At 41.3% G+C, this 22243-nt stretch overlaps 1 protein-coding gene across 37 annotated transcripts in view; it reads right to left on the minus strand.

Moving 5' to 3' along the window:
- ptprsa (protein tyrosine phosphatase receptor type Sa) overlaps nucleotides 1–22243 on the minus strand; it is a 361627-nt gene that overhangs the window by 196480 nt on the left and 142904 nt on the right. For all 37 annotated transcript variants that reach the window (XM_067415256.1, XM_067415253.1, XM_067415250.1 and 34 more), the window contains one exon: nucleotides 1159–1327. In XM_067415256.1, the coding sequence (XP_067271357.1) occupies nucleotides 1159–1243 (85 nt within the window). In that variant the 5' untranslated portion in view covers nucleotides 1244–1327. The remainder of the gene's footprint in view (nucleotides 1–1158; nucleotides 1328–22243) is intronic.

Genomic DNA, 22243 nt, shown 5'->3' on the forward strand with positions numbered 1-22243 from the left:
GTTATCAATGGATCTGTCAAGAGTGGGCCTGCGATGGTATTACATTGATGTTGACCCAAAATGTCAGCCCTCAACACAATGGCTCTGCCGATTGTAGGCCTGCCACGGTACTACATTGATGACAACTCAAAATGGCCGTCTTAACCACTGGAACTGCTAATAGCGGTTCTGCAATGATACTACATAAATTTTGACCCAACACTGGCCGCCCTCAACCACTTAATCTGCCAATAGTGTGTCTGCAATGGTACTACGTCAATGTTAACACAAAATGGCTGCCCTCAACCACTGGACCTGCTAAAAATGGACCTGCAATGGAACTACATTGATTTCAACTCAAAATAGCCACCCTCAACCACTGGATCTGCCAATAGTAGGCCTACAATGGTACTATGTCGATGTTGACACAAAATGGCTGCCCTCAACCACTGGACCTGCTAAAAATGGACCTGCAATGGAACTACATTGATTTCAACTCAAAATAGCCACCCTCAACCACTGGATCTGCCAATAGTAGGCCTACAACGGTACTATGTCGATGTTGACACAAAATGGCTGCCCTCAACCACTGGAACTGCTAATAGTAGACCTGCAATGGAAGTACATTGATTTCGACTCAAAATGGCCACCCTAAAACACTGGATCTGCCAATAGTGGATCTGCAATAGAACTACGTCGATGTCGACCCAAAATTGCCTGTCCTCAACCACTGGATCTGCTAATAGTGGACCTGCATTGGAACTACATTGATTTTGACTCAAAATGGCCACCCTCAACCACTAGATCTGCCAATAGTAGGCCTACAATGGTACTATGTCGATGTCGACCCAACATCGGCTACCTTCAACCACTGGATCTGCCAATAGTGGACCTGCAATGGTACTACGTCAATGTTGACACAAAATGGCCGCCCTTAACCACTGGAACTGCTAATAGTGGACATGGAATGGAACTACATTGATTTTGACTCAAAATGGCTGCCCTCAACCACTGGATCTGCCAATAGTAGGCCTACAATGGTACTATGTCGATGTTGACCCAACATTGGCTGCCCTCAACCCATTACATTAACATTTGTATGACACTTACTCTTCTTTAGGGGGAGTAAAATGATATTACTTAGACTTTTAAGTTTGAGTTTCATCTTAGTTTACTTACATAAGGCCAGGGAGCCGGTGAGCAGCGGAGACAGCAGCAGGGCGCTCAGGGAGAGCAGGATGGGCAGGTGGCCGGCTGGCATCATGTCGCAGTTGACCTTTGACCTGGCTGGAGAGCCGCGGCCCCACAGGCTGGAGACGAGGGGTCGGCACACTGGACGTTTGGCACTCTGTAGGAGACAAAACAGAATAATAATGATGAGTAATGGCTTTCACTGACAGGCGAGATAAACACCATTATGTTAGTTTCATAGTCAACCATCAAGCTCACTCACAAGCTTTACCAGAGGCGTTCAATTTGAGCCTGACTCCCAATTTCACTTTTACACAACTCATAATTAGTCAGGCATTATCGCTGGATCTCGTCATTATTTACTTATCCGCCCATCTTGTAATTACCAAGACACTCATCAATATTTCAGACGGCGTCTCTTTGTTTTAGCCAAATTGCGATTAATCCCCCCGTCACCATTCTTTGCCTCGGGAGTCGACTTGCGGGTTGCTGTGTTTTCTCGCACAGGCGGGGCGGAAACCCGGCGAATGTGCTTGTACACCATTTAATTAAAGATGGCAAGAACATCAGATGGCAAGATGGCAAGAGACGCACAAACACGTGTAGCTGCTTTCAGAAGCACTCGCTCACGTCGAGAATGAAAGAGATGTTGACATGAAGCACTGAGAATCTATCTTCTGTAGACGAAACCTCAAGGCCTGTGTGACTCAATAAGGGTGTTCAAACAAGCCGGAGTCCAAGCTGGCACTTTGTTAATTCATGCCCTTGGGATCTGTTGAGACCAACAGTGGAAGTCAAGGAACTACTAAACCAACCGGCAAATGGACAATATTAAATGACTAAATAAAGACATTAGAAATAAAGCATCACAACTACCAAATACTACAAGTAAATTCATTTTAAATGATAAAATAATAAAGAATATTTAGAAAAAGTAAATGTAAAAATAGGACAAATGAGCATGTATAATAAAATGTCATATATACTGTATATATATATATATATATATATATATATATATATATATATATATATATATATATATATATATATATATATATATATATATATATATATATATATATATATATATATATATGGGTTATTTCAAATGCAAAAAAAATGGGAAATTAAGAAAGCATAAGTACACAATATCGATCAATATGGACAAATAAATTAAACAAAATGATTCAAATTTGTTTTAATATATTCTTTGAAAAACAATAAGTAAGGGCTAATGTCCACCCAGCCGGTTGTTATCGCAGAATAAAGCCCTTCAGAGTGATCAGGACCCCGAGGCGAAGCGGAGCGTCACTCTGAAGGGGTTTATTCTGCGATAACAACCGGCTGGGTGGACATTATCCCGCTTATTACGGCTACTAGTCTCAAATAAATTAGACACTAAATATTGTCTTGAGATTGAATATTTTATTAGCTCTTACGCAAAGCTTCCGCGAAGAAAAACAGCTCCAACACGCTGAAAGGGTTAGTTCACCCAAAAATGAAACCAAGCCTATGATTTACTCACCCTCAAGTCATTATAGGTGTTTATGACATTCTTCTGTCAGACAAATACAATCAGAGTTATATTTAAAAAGTCCAGGCTAACGTTAATCCAGCAGTAGTTGGAGCTGTTTCTGAAGTCCATAAAAAATGCAGCTGTCCGTCAAATAACGTGCTCCACACGACTCCGATGGGTTAATAGAGCCTTCTGATTCCAATCGATAAGTTTGTGTCAGAAAAATATCCATATTTAAAACGTTATAAAGGAACCCCGCCTTGAAGTCTTCCATTGTAACCCACGGCTGTTTAAGACACAAGATGGCGCCAGCGTTAAGCACAGAAGTAGAACCGGTCAAGATAACTCGTAGTACCCGGATGAGCGGCTGTTATCTGGAAATAACATACCGCTGGAATGCGCAATTGACCAATCAGAATCAAGTATTTCACAGAGCCGTGTAATAAATTTAAAGTAAAAATATTTACAATAAATGGAGCTTGAGAAATTGAATGGAATTCAAGCGTAGTTCAGGCAGACCGTCATCTGTTACTCCACCTACTCTAATCAACTATAGTATTTAAGCCCCTTCAAACTCACACAGACATTTACACCCACCTCCACCTCCTAGTATCTTCATTATCGAGTATTGGATTCTGTGTAGAACTCGATTTTTACCATTGTATATTTTTCTGTAATATATGCTAAGAAACTTTTGGTTATTATGAAGGCTGGGGGATTATGTTTCAAGGATGTATCTCGAGCTGTCTAGTATGGCAACTCGAGAATCTTTGAGCCTAAGCCTTTCGCCAAATCAAAGATTGTCAATACATTTGTAAATGTATCCCATGAGTCCCAACTACATTACTTTGTAGCGCTTTATCACCAAACTGTCAAAAGCCACCAAAAAGCCATGACCTTGACTGTGGGTGCCGACACAACGCACCGCAACAGGACTCCCTTGTTCTTTTCCCCAGAGGGCACGTGAGACTCTTCAAACTTTAATAATAAGTCCTTTGTGTCTTCAACACAATAACACAGTCAGCACATACACACGCCGTGTCAGTCTGCACCGTTATTTGTGCTCGTCTAGTGCAGCGTGTTACGTTTCCAGACAGCCTGGAAGTCATAATGCGCGAGTGAGGACCTAGTGACAGCTGGCTTGTCAGCTTGGGGTTTCCTGTCAACCTGCATGGCGGCACTTGAAATTCCGGCCCACATAAACAATTGAAAGCGTCAGTCGAGGGATTCGACTCTGGAGCGCCACAACCAGAGGGCCAAAGCGGCCACGGCATACCCAGACGAAGAGGAGGAATACGGCCACGCTGATTTACGACGCTCCCCTACGCTGGCCGCCCAAGTGTGACTTCTAAAGTATCTCCCATTCACCATGTCTGCAAGTTTCATTGCAAAGACATTAAAGGGTATGTTCACCCAAAAATGAAGGGTTAGTACACACTAATGTTGTTCCACACCCGTAAGACCTCCGTTCATCTTCACACACAGTTTAAGATATTTTATATTTAGTCCGAGAGCGTATGCAAGTGTATGCACACTATACTGTCCATGTCCAGAAAGGGAATAAAAACATCATCACAGTAGTCCATATGAGACATCAGTGGGTTAATTAGAGTCTCTTGAAGCATCCAAAATACATTTGGGTCCAAAAATAACAAAAACTACGACTTTATTCAGCATTGTCTTCTCTTCCGCGTTTGTGTTCAATCCTCAAATAAAGATTCAAACGGTTATGAATCAGTGAATCGATTCATGATTCGGATCGCGAGTCAAACTGCTGAAATCAAGTGACATTGGCGATCCGAATCATGAATCGATTCACTGATTCATAACCGTTTGAATCTTTATTTGAGGATTGAACACAAACGCGGAAGAGAAGCCAATGCTGAATAAAGTCGTAGTTTTTGTTATTTTTGGACCCAAATGTATTTTGGATGCTTCAAGAGACTCTAATTAACCCACTGATGTCTCATATGGACTACTGTGATGATGTTTTTATTCCCTTTCTGGACATGGACAGTATAGTGTGCATACACTTGCATACGCTCTCAGACTAAATATAAAATATCTTAAACTGTTAAGATATGGTGAGTCTTTAATGACATCAATTTCATCTTTAAAAAGAAACAAACGGACCCCCCTACATTCGGCCCATGATGAACTAATAAATGCAGTCATGTAAAATTTAGTTTTAGGCATTCCTTGAATCGAATGCTCTCGATTCATGTTCCCCACCTTGACTCACCCTCAAAGGCTGGGAAACGAGGCGCGTTTCGACCGCACCATCATGCAATATGCACAAGGACCAGTGTGTATGAATAATGGAGTTGTGCGGGGAGGCCAATGTTATGGACTTGTTGGGGAACGACACTACACGCACAGCAACACTACAAACTTTTGCATCATGCCATTGTGTTTTGGCATGCAAATTGGGAATGTGTTCCACGCTTCAAAACGAGTTTTGGTGCCTCTTACTGATATTTTAAACATGCAAAAATCACAGGATTTCTTAAACATGCCATTATGAGCCAATGATACGCCAGCAATGCAACCACTGAGTGAGTCGAGCGTCTCTCGAGACGTGCGTTTATGTGTCCCTCTATCTCCCCATCTTTCCCAATATGCTGTAGGATTGTGTGTTTTCCTTTTAATGGAGAGCACCAGCAGTCAGATGTAATCAGGGCTGCGCTCATGACTGGCTGGCTCCCTATTCCAGCACGCTTCCATGCATTATTAATGCTAACATGTTTGATTCAGCACTGAAAAGAGAGAGAAAGATTGATATTTGAAACCATCAAACTGGGGTACAAGAAAAGATGCTTGCCCTGCGGTTGCAGAAATGATAGACGTGTTAAAATGCAGGAAGCATATCTCCGTTCCAGCACATAATATCAAAACCTCTTCTAAATGAACGACGAGTCTTACACACTCGGACGGTACAAGTACAACCCATGGCTGTGGATGCGGCATTAAATGCGTTCGCATTAACGTGAGTGATGATTATGAAATCCGCAGTGCTGTTTATCCTCCCGGGAAACGCATGTGTACATGAAGTAGTTCATCCTGGCTTTTGCAGACTGATGCAGAAACGCAAAAATCTAGTAGCAGACGAAGATACTACCGCGCAGACGCTTGGAAAAGAAACAGATGCAGCTGCGTAACAACTGGGAGAACGATGGTGTGTGTGGTTTTCAAAGCTGGATAATCAGAGGAGGAAGCCAGATTGGAGTCCCCAGTGAGACTGTGTGAGGGAAATGGAAGGAAGAAACAATGGCGAACGTCCAATTAAAACTCCCAATTAAACGCCCCAGAGAGCGTTCCTCAATATAGAGATCAAACCGCTGATAGCGGCGCAGTCGGGCGTGCTCGCGAAGACGTCGCGCTACAACTTGTCTACAATGTTCCTGTAACCTCTTAAGTCACTCAAAAGGAACAAGGTCTCATAGGTAACGTCATGCTAGCACTATCCGCACATTTTGACACCAAATAATGCTGTTAGCATGCCTACAAAGGAACATTTTACAATATTAGCATGAAGCAAACATGCTATTTGTACTTCTACATTGGCTTAAGAACCCAAAGATGCCTCACTACTCTTCTTTTTTTTTTCTTGTTTCCAGTCCAAATATCTAAATATTCTTAAATCAAGATGCATTTACTAGATAAGTAAAATGACATACGAAATTTCTTCTTGTTTACTGGGAAAAAATATCAAAATGAAGAGAGTTTTTGCTTAAAACGGGCAAAATGATCTGCCAATGGGGGGAGAAAAATAATCGTATTTCTGTTTGGGACGGAAACAAGATTTCAATCAGAAATAAGATTATTTTCCTCCCCCCATTGCCAGATCATTTTGCCCGTTTTAAGCAAAAACTCACTTCATTTAGATTTGATTTTCAACAAAACAAGACAAAATATCTCATGTCGTTTTACTGATCTAGTAAATGCATCTTGATTTAAAGAATTGTTCGATATTTAGACTAGAAACAAGACAAAGTGACTGAGTAAGAAGAGCATTTTTTGCAGTGTAGAGCGTATCTGCGATTCTCAGTCGTCTTTGACTCGAAAGAAACACAACGAATATTAGTACGCCCACAAAGAACGATTTAGTTAGCATGATGGGCAATTACCACTGTATGCATGCGTTCGAAAGCTAATTACACTTCTACGTTGGCCAAAGAACCCGAGTGAAATGATGCACACGGTGATCATTTTGTGCAAAGTGAGGAACGTGTCATTACGGAAGCCGGGCTCCTGATTTTTCACTAATAAAATGGGCCGGCTGATTATACACACACTAAAAGCGTGATGGTTTAAAACCAGATTCGAGACAAAAGACCTCAGAGGGGTCTCGTAAAACAATGCCTCGGCCGTTTCTATTTATGAGCGAATGTAATATCCGTTAAAGAGTTCCTTGTAATGGCGCCGTTCCCTCCGTATGCTACGGGCATCGTTTTAAACAGAGCCCCTTCTGAATGCCTCTTGATTCTGTCCAATTATCAAGGACACACACTCCTCCTGCGGCCACACACACTTGTGTGTCTGTCCGCAGCAGTGAAGTGAGAGAGCTTGAGCGCACACACACATCTGGCTTTCATGTCAGCGCCAGAGTTGACTGTGCAGTCCAGGTGGCTTGAGTTTGTGTGCGTCTCTTTTAGGTGTCCAAGCTGCCATTTTGAATAGCACACAAAGGCCGGCGTCTGTCTCTGTGGCAAAAAAACACACACAATCCAATTCAGCCAGAGGTGCTTTCACAATTCCACCACCATTTCCTCTTCAGTTCTGACCATACAGTTGACATTAAGTAAACAATAAAACCCAAGTTTGTTTAGATCACTGTGTGATATATAATTTTCTTTACATAAAGATGTAATAAGTCTCAGACATCCCTGGAATGTGTGTGTGAAGTATCAGCTCAAAATACCCCACTGATCATGTTGTAAATGCCCATTTTTGAGAGGAAGGAAAGATGTGCTGTTTTTGTGCATGTATCTTTAAATGCAAATGGGCGGTTGCTCCGCCCCCTTTCCCAGAAGAGGGCGGAGCCTGTACAGCACATGCCACGTTCATGTCTTATTGCGCTTAAACGGTCAAATGCACACAAGGTTATGTCAAAAACACACACAGTTCACATAAACACAGTCGGTTATGTCTGTGAACGTAAAAAAAAAAGTCACATGTATATTAGATATGTGTATTAAAGTGATAAATATATATATATATATATACAAAGGCATATAAAAGTCAATTTTGCATAACACGTCCCCTTTAAGGGTTAAATTTGACTTGTGACAGGAATAAATAGGACATGTTCCTGACAGATTTCGTGAGATTTATCCTAAAGCCTCGCCATACACAGTGCCAGCGTTGAGTAATCATATGCATTTGCATGTATTTGTGGGAGCATTATGTAAATAATGTTTTGCCAGGTCTATCCTCTCTCTCTCTCTCTTTCTCTAATACTGCACACAGATGCATAACAATCACAGCATTATCAGGTGATTGCCTCTCATTTCAAGGCACACACCTGCCATGGCCATCATCCACAGAGACGCAGAGGGAAGACAGCGCCGTCTTCTGTGACCAAAGCCTCCTGCCTTTGTGTTTGTTTACAGTGGCAGCTAGATGATCTACAGCTTTTCCCTGCGCTGCAGATGTGCCGTTGAGCCGAGATGAAATGTTTGATGAAAAATAACACTTGCAGGAGTCGCACTGTCTCCACTTAAGATGCAGAACAGTGGCGGGGTATACAAAAAAAAAAAAAAAGGCAAGAGAACTAGGCAAGGGGCTTTTGCCAAGAAAACGTCTCTCTCATATATCCTCTCCAAACAGCCGTTACATAATTCTCCAGTCTTGAGTACAAGCTGAACGGAGGGACTGTATGCGCACGCATCAGAATAAAACTGCTTCACGCTGATATGTCATTCTGGGAAAACCAGGTGGCACGTTTGACCTTTGCGCTTTGAGGGAGATAAATCCAAGAGTCCTTTCTGTGAGAGGAGCAGACATGCTGCAATGCAGTCACTCACGGAAAGTCAAAGCCCTGTGGATCTGAGTTCGTATCGTTTGGCTATAACACCGACATCTATGTGCTACCTCATAAACAGGGATAAAATAAACCTTTAGAAGATATTCACATTTAAAGGTGCAGTGTGTAGGATTTAGGAGGATCTATTGACAGAAATGCAATATAATACACTATCGCAGAGGTGTATTAAGACCAGTGTTGTGCAAGTTACTTCCAAACTGTAATATATTATAGATTACTTATTACTGCTATTTAAAAGAAATTCATTACATTACAATATTACTGTCTCAGAATTGTAATGCGTTACATTACTCCTGTATTACTTTTGAGTTACTTTCACCAAAATAACTTCAGAAGTAGCTCTTAACATTCTCAAATGTAGGCAGAGAGTATTACATCCAGTAGAAGGCGATATGATGAAGAATAATGACATGGGCCATCCAGGCTAACAATAGAGAATTGGCAAAAAAGTGAATGCTCAAGACAATGCAAGAAATCATGACGATCCAACTCTGTTATAAGTATTATTTTAGAGGTAAAGTGATTATCTGGCAATATCTGGGAATAGCTTCTGTTCATAGACACAACAGAACTGTGTAAACTCTAAGTTATGACAATATGCGCATTTGTTCTGTTCTTATTGTTGCAACATAGTTGCGAGATAGTTATTTCGGTTTTAGAAAAAGGTTGTATTTGACTGCATTTGCATTTGACTAGCCTACGTTCTTGTCCTTATCTCTGATAAACTAAGCAATGCGCATCCATCTCGCAAATGTACAGTAGGGATGAGACGGTGGGGACATTTTCCCACCGGTTAATCAAAGTGTGATGACATCACCGGTATCTGGGCTTTTAAATCACTAGTCTATTTAACCGAAAGGAACATGCGCACTATACCGCTTGGGCATTACTAACGGGAGCGGATGCAAAGCGAGTGCTTTCAATGAATTCCTATAAAAGTTTAGCTTCCATATGAACTGAAAACGCGCCAGTGCGCGCACACCGTGAATGACAGCTCGTTAGTAAATGCGCGCTCACGTGCGGCCAAGCAAGATTTTAGTTTCGGTTTAAAATTAGAATATTATTCTTAATGAAATACACAACACAATGACAAACCCCCTTTAATAGGCGCTTTTACATTTCACTTTGAAATCTTCCGCGATCATCTGTCAGCTCAAGATCACACGTTCACATCATGCAGCAGACACTCCGTTTTTATTTGAACGGCCTGTTCTCTAACTGAACTAAATTACTGTATTACTATAAAAAAAATCTAAACGACGGTGTCACGGTGTGCAGTAGTCTTATTCTGTCATCTTAACCCAAGTGTTGTTTATAGGTATTAGGCCTATAGTTTGGCTCAGCAGCGCGCGCCTTGTCTCTCGTCCGTCCTTCGACGCGCTTGTCGTTGTGCTATTCTTTGAAACGACAGAGCCTTTAAACCTTCTTTAGCCACTTTTCCACTGGCCAGCGCGAGCACAGAGACTGAGATCATGCCTGCGGCACTTCTGTAAAATCCGCAATAAACACGTAGGCCTACGCCTTCACTGGACTATGTCACACCATATCCAAATGTACACCAGCAAGAGGGAGATGAATTGAAGTACTGAACTGAAGGAAAATGAAGTAAATCGCTATACAAAAATATATCAGAAGCTGTTAGTATTTAATTACTAACCTGGACACCACACTATTGAATGACCACGAACAGGTAATAACTTTTATTACCACGAACAACATTTTTCATGCGTTAATGTATAGCGGCTTTTTTTCCTTTTCCTTTTTCGTTTTATTGTATTTTTTGGTGGTGGTGGTGGTGGGGGGGGGGGGGGGTAACGCAAGCGTTACTGGAAATGTACCGAGTAAAATGTTACTGAAAATTGATTAGTAATGCCTTACACTACTGCGTTACAGCAAACAGTAATAAGTTACTGTAATGTATTACTTTTGTAATGCGTTACTCCCAACACTGATTAAGACATTACACAATGAACTGTATTACCTTCAAATGAGCAAAATGATCTGCCAATGGGGTGAGAAAATCTTGTTTCTTGTTTCCGTCCCAAACAGAAATAAGATTATTTTTCTCACCCCATTGGCAGATCATTTTGCCTGTTTTAAGCAAAAACTCTCTTCATTTTGATATTTTACTCCTGAAAACAACAAAAAATATCTTATGTCGTTTTACTGATCTAATGCATCTTGATTTAAGAATATTTAGATATTTGGACTGGAAACAAGAAAAAAATACTAAATAAGAAGAGCATTTTTTGCAGTGTACGCACAGTGAAATCGCCATTTTCTGCCGCCATGTTTCTACGGTAGCCCTAAATGGACAAACTTCTCTACAGAGCGCTAGTTTTCTGGTACAGTCGCGCTGGCAAAGTTGATCGATCAGTCATCTGTATTTTCCAGAATTGATAAGGTAGGACCGACATCTGTCTTATCATATTGCGTTGCTTTGCGAGCTGGATGTTCCAAATATGGTCAGGGGCGTGACATTTCGGTCACACGCTTAAGGTATTCGGGCCAATCACAATGCTCAGGATTGCTGGCCAATCAGTGCACGCCACACTTTTCAGAACAATGAGCTTTGTAAAAATCGACGTATTTCAGAACGGAAAGGCAACAATAATGTAGCCTGACAAGCCTGACCCACATCAAGATGTTTGGTCTGGAAACTCACCATTGACAGCTCAATCCGAGGGGCGAATAAACGGTTGTCTTTCAAACTCCCTCTGCACGCGATAGGATAGCGCTACAACCAACCAGAGCAACGAAGGTGAAGCAGAGCTCGCTGACAGATTAAACATTCGCCGTATCCAGTCAGGTAAACTCCGAACACATCTTCCCTTTTTAAGAATGACTTCAGTGCCGTTCTTTGTTCTTTTCTCAGAGAAAAGCTTAACTCCAAGTCTTCCAGAGTCGCGGGCAGAGCTGATTCGAAAGACCGCCGTTCGCCAGCTTCTGTGTTTACTAGAAGCACGCAAACGCATCTCGGCCATCGTCATTATGGCCCCACCCACCGACTCTATACACGACGTGATTGGTCCGGCAAGAGTTAGGGGAACACAGCTCAGAAGGGTATTGAGAGTTGCTAGACGACACTCGCGGGCAGATTAAATTTGCTGCCGCTAGGGTGCGTCTAGATTTCTAGGCTAACAATAATGTACAGTATGTGTAAAACTGACTTTTTTAACCTAAAAATGCACGTCAATAGGCCCGTCACGATAACTACTTTTTGTTTCACGATATATCGTCCCAAAAATAATTGCAATAAACGATATTATTGTCATATCTATTTTAGGCCACTGAATATAACAGCATAATAATGCAAGTAGACCTACACACTTTCAAATGACAACCTTTTAATTCTTTAAATCATGGAATATAAAAATATATTATCTTAAAATAAATAAATTTAATAGTAAATAAACATTTTCCCTTGTGAACCGGCTTTAACACTCGTCATTCTGTGTTGACATTTAATTGCGGCTTTGAAATCGAGTCCATTTGAGCTAATTCTTCCCTTCTGTCAGTAGTTGTCAGGAAAACACTATAACGCCTCAAATGGTGACTTTTTTCGCCTGTCGATAGCGGCTCTGTGAATGAAGGAAGTGCCCGAGAACCACTTTCGCCTCCATCATAAAAAAACATACATGATGACAGCACAACCCAGTAAAATATTGGTGACTTTCATTATCATGCAAACATAATGGCAATATATTGCATCACAAAAAAGGTCATGTACATATATTGTGCGATATATCGATATACTGATTATTGCGACAGGCCTACGTGTCAACACATTGCATTAAACTAAATACACAAGATAATGTTCTTTTAAGAACCGTCCTTTAATGTTTACAAAAATATTGGTTAGCCAATCTACACTAAGCAGTGGGATATCTCTAATTTTCAGTGTAGGACATATTGTCCAAAAGACAGGTCATTGTGTCTTTGACGTGCGCGACTGTACCTTTCAGAAAAGGCAATTTAATTACAAACCTGGCCTGGCCGTGATCTGTATTAGTCCTTGAAAGAAGAATGACGTTACGTTTTGGATTCTCGCCAAGCCATCTACATGCAATTCTTGCCCTTTAAGACTCAAGTAAGAGCTTTTTTAAGGGCCGCCCTAGAGGCGGAAATATCGGCGCGTATTCATATTCCAGTGAGGAATAAAATTACATTAAGCTCAGGTGCCCCCTGGAAATTGAAATACTTTTCTTAGATGGGTAAATAGCCACTATGCAGAGATGCTACGGGACCGCAATATGGAATCATTCAAATCAATGTAAATAAATTGTTATTTGGGAACCTGGCAACCTATTATTTGGCAGCTGCTCTGGAGGATGGGATGGATCTTTTTAAAGGTGGACAATTACGCTGCCACTCACTGTTATTGGCGGCGGAGCCCGAGGTGGGGTGGATGGGGTGCATTAGCATTCCAGTGCTGTGCATCTATTTAGGCTAGGTGTATCCACACTGCCGCAGGCAGGATGTTAGTGCTTTACGCTGCAGAAAACATCCTGCTCCCGTAGTAGGAACCATTGAATTTCAACATGAATGCATGCAAGCTCCTGTCTTGCTTTGACAGTGGGATTCGGTCTAAACACAGGTAGTTCTGTTGTGTGTGCAAATGCAGGGTTAGCGTTATAGCAAACCCGCACTGTATTGCGAGATTGTTGGGTTTGCATTTGCACAAATGGCATCTGAACTACACAAGTGGAGCTGTTCAGATTAAGAGCTCTTTCCTGAAGGACGCCAGCGCCCCCCCTAGTCCCATTAACTGAAATAACTTCATTGTGCTAATTAACAACACCAGGGTCAATTCATCACCTTGTTTATACACGCTCCACTCGACGGGGCCTGCATTGAATTTACTAATGGCGGCTGTGCCAACAAATATGAATTCTGCTTTTTTTCACCCCTTTACTCACCATAATAAAACCATTTTGCTCAAGCACGTTGACTCCTCACCACTATAATTACATGACAGCACTGTGGTGAGTGGGTGCAGGAGTGTATAATCACATTATGACCGCGACTGGAGCCTCGGGAGAAAAGGCGCAGAGGCAGAGGCGAATGTGTGCGAGTGAGGTAAGTGTCCCTGGGTTCATGACTAGGCTGAGTAGATTTGGTTCCCTCCCCTCGGCCTGCTGAACCGAGAGAATGCGAATGAGAGCGAGAGACGTGCTGAAGACAGAAAACAGATGGCCAGGTTTGGGTTTGTGTCTCCTGTCTGTCACCTCCCTCCAGCTCCCAGCTCGAGAATAACAACTGGCCACTTTTTACGGCCATTATAATAGCTGCGAGGAGGAAGTCGCGGGAGCTCTACCACAGTCCTGCTTTCCCATATTGCTAATCTCGCTGACTGGGCGGCACAAGAGAGGGATTGTAGGACAAGAGCCAGGGTTAAAGATCAGGTGACCCTACATACTCACTGGGGGCAGCATTAGGAATGGGGTAGAGGGGTAGTTATCCTCAACTTGGGCAGATTGAGATTCTGATTAAGGAAACAGAGACTACGCTGTCCGCATATGAAAGTGCCACTCATAAACAGGCATCGAAACACTGGCTGATTGTTGGCATTTGACCTTACAAGCTGAACATGAAGGACGTGCAGTGTTCTCCGAGGTTTGAATCAGAAACGCCTCGACCAACACCCAACAAATCCTTCCCTTGCCACCCAAATAAAAGTTAGCTCTTTGGACAACTGAAGATCTGCAGGAGGGATCAAAGGTGAGAGGTCAAGCAGCTGGTAAAAGCCCTTTTTTAAACCACGCAGCATTCCTGCACTCGCCGTTATGAACCATGCTTGCTGGGACCGCTGGTAATAACAGATATATATAAACACTGTAATATTAAGTTAATACATATACGAAACACTAGAAGCTATAAAAAAACACAAACCAACACATTCTCAATTGTGAAAGGTTATCCCATTTCTTTGGGAAATTAAAGCGAGCCGGGTTTTACAGTGGTTTTACGTTTTTTACTGAGTGATGACGGCATCTAAAGTGTTGACCAATCCAAAATGGAGGGCGTGTCGATGTGCCTGGAGCAGTCGAATAAGGCACCTACATATAAGTTAAAAAAAAACGATTAGGCCATCCTTAAAAATATTTTGGTTTGCAGTAACAGTAAAAAATAAATAAAAAAGGGTCGGTAGGTAGGTCTATATTTTTTTTTTCAAATTTTAATACAAAAAAAAAATGTACATTTTTGGTGATGGTGATTACGTAGGTATGAATTTGAACAAATTGGCATATCGTGACATCACTGACTGGGTCTTCAAGCTGTGCCTTCGGGCGTGTAGGCTAATTGCAGGCTATATAGACAACAAACAAATTGAAATATATGTCAAAAACATGTTTATTGCATAAATTTCAGGTGCATTCTTAAAGAAAAGGGTCCAACCACCAGCTAGCTGTCATTGACTCAAAGCTGTCAACCCTCCCTTTTTTTCCGGGTTTCTCACGTATTTTAGCTCTTTTCCCGCTGTCTTCACGTTTTAGTATTTTCCTGGGATATGTTTCTTATTTTTATGCTCGATTGTGTTAACTCAGAACACGCAACTATCTGTGTCTCTGAAGTGGCTTGCACTTCTTGCCAGACCAACGCATCTGGTGATATAGACTAGTGCATTTGAATATTAAAAAGCAAAAAGTTGTTTTTATGAATTCAATTAATTAAGTAGCTATAACCAGCTATTCAATCAAGAGCAGTGAGTGAGTCCTTATCTTTTGTTTGACAGACAGCAGTAAAGGCTACTGCCCCTTTAAGACCTAATACAGAGATATGCATCGTCTTTCTCAACTGTATAAAGTTCTCTTAAGGGATATAGACTGTCTGATGGATACTCATCAAGATCGACATGTTGACATACTTTTTGTGTGAGTTTATCCGTTCAAACGCAAGACTTGAAATAACTCAATATTTGCGCGCTGTGAGACGTGCGTGCGCTGCGCACAGAGACAGATCTTCTCTCACTGCAGAGGGTTCTCATTCGCGTCTTCTGGCGAATATACTGAGTGATGATGGCGAAAATGACTGGTCATACGGCAGCACTCGCATGCATTGAACACAGTTTACAAATATAGACCGTTTTGCCCATGTTTTCTTTTATTATCGCTGTTGTAGTGCACGTGTATCCATCGACAGAACCATACATAAAGCATTATTTTTCAAGTTACAACCAGTGCCGCCGCTCCCACCACGCGCTGGGTTCGAGCAGAACACACCCTACCCATAGCAACGCGTTATGACAACGACATTTCAGACTGACAGAGACAAGATAAACGGCTTTTCCGCCATTTGTTACTGTTTTGTACACGTTGTTATATTAATTATAATTCAAAATCTGTTTTATTCGCCACAATATAGTAATGATAAATGTTGAGAGCGGCACTTTTGATTCATTTTCAAAAAGGGCAGGGGCTCAAACTAAGCCCTCCCTTCTGCAGTGCACTTGCCCGGTGTGTGTAACGTGTCCATGGTCTTGACTCCTGTCACACGGCGAAATCTCCGACAGGGCTTTAACAGTCTAACGTTACAGTGAATGAGAGTATGAGCCGAGCCGAGCCGAAACGAACGCACGTGCAGGCCATAGTGTGACATCCGTTAACCATAGTGTAAACATAGATGACGTCACGGGTTTTTCTATAAACGAAAGAACGTAGCCTTCGTTTGTATGGCCCAGGCAATTTATACATTTATAATACTTACTAAAATATAATTCATATTATTTTATTACTGTTTTATTAGTTGTTTGAAAAGTAAAAAAAGAAATTGGTCGGTCTTAAAGCCAATTTACAACCGGCAAGTCGGTCGGACTAAAAGGAAAAAAAAAAAAAATTGAGTCGGCCCTAAATTGACAGGGTCGGTCGGGTTACGGCAAACTAGAATATTTTTAAGGATGGCCTTATCAGTTTAAACTAAAGGTTGGACTCGATTTAGTGTTCATTACCAAAGATCCAGTGATCCATGGATATTGATATGTAGTGAGGAATTATGTTTTCCTGACATTTATTTGAGCCTGATTTCGATTCGAGAGGGAATCCCGTATGCGGATGGGCCTATGTATTGAAACGTGAATGTGGCCGCTTGTTAAGAATAGAAAACAAGTTTTATTCAAGTTCTGAATATATTATAGGCCTATTCATAATCTTTTATATCGCCTAGACAACGCTCAGAGCGCTCCCTTTAAATTAATGGAAAGATGTAACTCATTCAGTTAACGCAATCTCGCAGTCATTCATTAGTGAAGCTGACGGCACAATGAATCTTTTATTTACATAATATACACACTTAGAGAGGATTAGAGCATGTGCAGAGCTCAGCATTGGACAAACACTCCAGCGGTGAGTGGATTCTCATTTCGACACCCGTGATTGGCCATTGTGTTCAAGAGATCAACAAACATGTCTGTGATTGGCCATTGTGTTCAAGAGCTCAACAAACATGTCTGTGATTGGCCATTGCGTTCAAGAGATCAACAAACATGTCTGTGATTGGCCATTGCGTTCAAGAGATCAACAAACATGTCTGTGATTGGCCATTGCGTTCAAGAGATCAACAAACATGTCTGTGATTGGCCATTGCGTTCAAGAGATCAACAAACATGTCTGTGATTGGCCATTGTGTTCAAGAGCTCAACAAACATGTCTGTGATTGGCCATTGCGTTCAAGAGATCAACAAACATGTCTGTGATTGGCCATATGGCCATATAACATGTCGCAATCTGTCTCTATTGCATGTATACAGTTTTATGTCTTTAAACACTAGTTTTTGGGGTCAACAGCTTATAAAACAGATTTTTGGTTGTGTTTTTTGTGCTTGTTTTCTGTACACCTTGATATATATCAGCTTTTAGACATTGTTAGTTTTTGTTGTTATAAGTCAGAAATAAGGAGGCAGCCTCACGCAGTAGAATGTCAATGGAGACGGTTGGTTGGTTGGTTGGTTTGCCCCCCATTGATTCAGTCAACCCCTACATTTACTCACAAACTAACAGAAGCATTAAAAGATGCCAGCCTTGCGTGCCACGATCAACCCTGTAGGCACCTTGTAGATGTCAGACCTTTTTTAACACCATAGCAGGCGTTAAGTCAGCGCTGCATGGTGTGAGGTGTACTCAGCATGAGCACAAGTGGCGCCTTCGCTGCTTTATCCCTAAAGAGATCTGACAGGCCGCTCTGAGCTGCGAGACAGTAACTCTCACTAGAGTTCGACTCAGTCATGGCGCATCAGCTGCCCTGCGGCCTTCAGCTCAACCAGAGGGTCCAAACGGTCAAAGAAATGACATGCAAGCACAGGACGAACAGGTAAGAGGATGACAGCGCTAGGCCGCGAACCTCGCTGTGTCCTTGCACAGAACTCATCCATCAACAACGCTCAATTGACTCGGATTAGGCTTGCTGCGATAGTCGGTGTTCAGACTCAACACAGATTACACACTGCAAAAAATGCTTTTCTTACTTAGTATTTTTGTCTCATTTCTAGTCAAAAAATCTAAAAAATGTGTCTGGCTATCACCAGACCAAGCTCAGTTTAAGACTGAACATTGATCTGTGGAGTCTGCTCTGTATCTCCTACTGCACAAGAGGCGTGATCAACGAGCATAGTTCAAATGACTCTGAACGCAATTGGATAGTCCTTCAACCAATCAGACCACAAGACGTGCAATAAACGGGCATCGGTCCATCGCTTCTCTATCTGTCATCGTGTTAAACCCGCCAATAGCACGCCAGGTGGATAAGCCGGTCTGTGATTGGTTCCCGAGTTGCTGGGCGAAATCAAATCGGGTGAAATAAAAATTCTTACATTAAGAAACATTTACTAGACAAGTAAAAAATATTGTCTTGGTTTGGGAAAAAATAACTCAAAATGAAGAGAGTTTTAGCTAAAAATAAGCTAAATAATCTGCCAGTGGGGTGAGAAAAATAATCTTATTTCTGTTTGAATTGAGATTATTTTGGGCCCTAATAGGGGGGGGAATGCACACTGCAAAAATGCTCTTCTTACTCAATCATTTTGTCTTGTTTCCAGTCCAAATATCTAAATATTCTTAAATCAAGATGTATTTACTAGATCAGTAAAACAACATGAGATATTTTTTCTTGTTTTGTTGAAAATCAAATCTAAATGAAGTCAAAAACTCACTTCATTTTGATATTTTTCAGCAGAAAACAAGCAAAAATATCTCATGTCGTTTTACTGATCTAGTAAATGCATCTTTATTTAAGAATATTTAGATATTTGGACTGGAAACAAGACTAAAATACTGAATAAAAAGAGCATTTTCTGCAGTGAGATGAGCAAATCTTTCCTTGCTCTGGGAAGGACAGGGAACGAGAGCGAACACAATCGGGTCAATCCAATGAATCGATAACAGTGATAGGTGGACGGGGCGGAGGGGGACGTTTTCCCGCAAGCAAGTCGGGCTGATTATACAACAAATCAATTTTTCATTACTGTAACAATTGGCAGCGCTGACTCGAAAACATGAAATTGTGGGAAAGCTAATCCAATACCACAGGTTCAATGACTTGTTGGAGATCCTACTATTAGCCAAAGGAAGCTCTCATGAGATCTGCAATCAGATGCGGACAAATAGACTCTAATTCTTATCTTAGATACAGCTACTTTATTTTCCAACCTAATATCGATACTTTGAGTCTCTTTGTGTGGAGCTTTTCTGTTCATTACTCTCTAGGAAGCCCATCTTTCTCCTTCACACCGCCCAAGTCTCGTTAGTACCCGCTGAGCGTGAACGGGAATGTGTGGGCCGGCTTAATCAAAATCACTCGGAAGGAATTTGAATACTTTAAATTAGGAAGCTGTGACGCTCTTTTCTCTCGGCCTCTCCGGTCCAGCCACCTGGTGCTGGAAGAAAGTAGGAATGGAATGAAGGGATGCAATGAAAGGACACAACCTCACATCGCCTTTATTTTTATGTCTTTATTTTGGCAACTTTCCACATGATTGCCCAAAGCTTGTGTTCGAGGGGTATGCCCTCGACAGGTATGCCTGTAAACAGATACAGGACAGCTTTAGTAGTATTCAAGACGCTTTTCATGATTTACACGTGGTTCTGAATAACACAAAAACAAAGATAATGTGGTTTGGAAAGAATCCGTGTTACATCTTTGCATAGGGAAAATCTGGAAGTGGTTTCCTCATATAAATATCTCGGAATATGGCTTGATAGCTCTTTAGCTTTCACTGATCACATAATGAATCTTCAGAAAAAAGTTAAATCAAGGCAAGATTATTTTTCTCCCCCCATTGGCAGATCATTTTGCCTGTTTTAAGCAAAAACTCTCTTCATTTTGATTTGATTTTCAACAAAACAAGACAAAATATCACGAAATATCTAGTAAATGCATCTTGATTTAAGAATTGTGAGATATTTAGACTAGAAACAAGACAAAATGACTGAGTAAGAAGAGCATTTTTTGCAGTGTAGACCCTAAGGTAGCTACGGTGGCGGTGCTTGAATGTAGGCAGATTGTTAAATCAGGATGGAGCTGTCAGGAGATGAGTGTGTTTGCTTGCTAAATATGAGATGCTAGTCCTTTATTCCATCTGTTTGGTTATGGAGAGAGAGAGAGAGAGAGAGAGAGAGAGAGAGAGAGAGAGAGAGAGAGAGAGAGAGAGAGAGAGAGAGAGGGGAGAGAGAGAGAGAGAGAGAGAGAGAGAGAGAGAGAGAGAGAGAGAGAGAGAGAGAGAGAGAGAGAGAGAGAGAGAGAGAGAGAGAGAGAGACTGGTGGGGCTAGTATTGTGAAAAACGACGGGGGTAAAAGAGAGCAAAAGAAGCAGGTTTTGGAAAACCTGGGAAAAGAAAAGAAAAAAACTGAAGGCTGTCATTCCAGTACAGCCCAAGCTGTTCGGCTGTCGTCAGGCGAGCCCAGCAAGATGCAGCCTGCTCCATATGGCTAGCTCGGATCTGCCATCTCAAGGGAAGAACGACCTGTGTGTGTGTGTGTGTGTGTGTGTGTGTGTGTGTGTTCAGAACAACGGGAGAATGTGTGATTGTGTTTCACTACGAAACGCTCATGTTTATGCAGGATATCAAGCCTGCTGTCCAGTTCTGTCTAAAATAGAAGCAGACGTCTTTTCCAAAATGTATTTTCTTCTGCTTTGTTGAGTTTCCAGAGTGCTTTAGAAATCAGATCGAGTCAACATTTTCCACAGCAATATCTTGCTAAGGGAGATGCTTTCTCCCAATCCTAGCAACCTTGAGCATATTCCCATGGTGAAAACGTGGCTTCCAGACCGAATCGAACAAAGGTCTTGTGTTTTAGAACAACAACAACAACACACCACCAATAAAACATTAAAAATGAATGATAGCTAGGTTTATGCTTATGAAAAGTAGGCCACAAATAAAGCATAAAACACACACACACACACACACACACACACACACACACACACACACACACACACACACACACACACACACACACACACACACACACACACACACACACACACACACACACACACGTTGGTCTATGTGGTTTACAGGGACTCTCCATAGGCATAATGGTTTTTATACTGTACAAACCGTATTTTCTATCCCCTTACACTGCCCCTAAACCTACCCATCACAGGAAACATTCTGCATTTTTACTTTCTCAAAAAAACATAATTTAGTATGTTTTTAAGGCCATTTGAATTATGAGGACATTTGATATGTCCTCATAAACCACATTTATAGTGTAATACCAGTGTAATACCCATGTAGTTATACAAATTTGTGTCCTCATAAACCACATAAACAGGCTCACACACACACACACACACACACACACACACACACACACACACACACACACACACACACACACACAATGCAAGGTTAGTATTATTGTATTAATATTAGGATTGAAATATGATTATTAAAATAAAATGTAAATTTGCTTCTCAAGTCATTTTGCTTTTTATATTTAACACACACACACACACACACACACACACACACACACACACACACACACACACACACACACACACACACACACACACACACACACACACACACACACACACACACACACACACACACACACACACACTGCAAGGTTAGTATTATTGTATTAATATTAGGATTAATATCAAAATAAAATGTAAATTTTCTTCTAGTCATTTTGCTTTTTATGTTTAACACACACACACACACACACACACACACACACACACACACACACACACACACACACACACACACACACACACACACACACACACACACACACACACACACACACACACACACACAATGCAACGTTAGTATTATTGTATTAACATTAGTATTAATATTAAAATAAAATGTACATTTGCTTCTCAAGTCATTTGCTTTTTAGATTTAAGACACACACACCACAAACACACATACACACGCACTCACACGCACACACACAATGCAAGGTTAGTATTATAGTATTAATTTTAGGATTGAAATATGATTATTAAAATAAAATGTAAATTTGCTTCTCAAGTCATTTTGCTTTTTATGTTT

The sequence above is a fragment of the Pseudorasbora parva genome, chromosome 14 (assembly GCF_024679245.1).
Source record: "Pseudorasbora parva isolate DD20220531a chromosome 14, ASM2467924v1, whole genome shotgun sequence".
In the NCBI taxonomy this organism is placed as follows: Eukaryota; Metazoa; Chordata; class Actinopteri; order Cypriniformes; family Gobionidae; genus Pseudorasbora; species Pseudorasbora parva.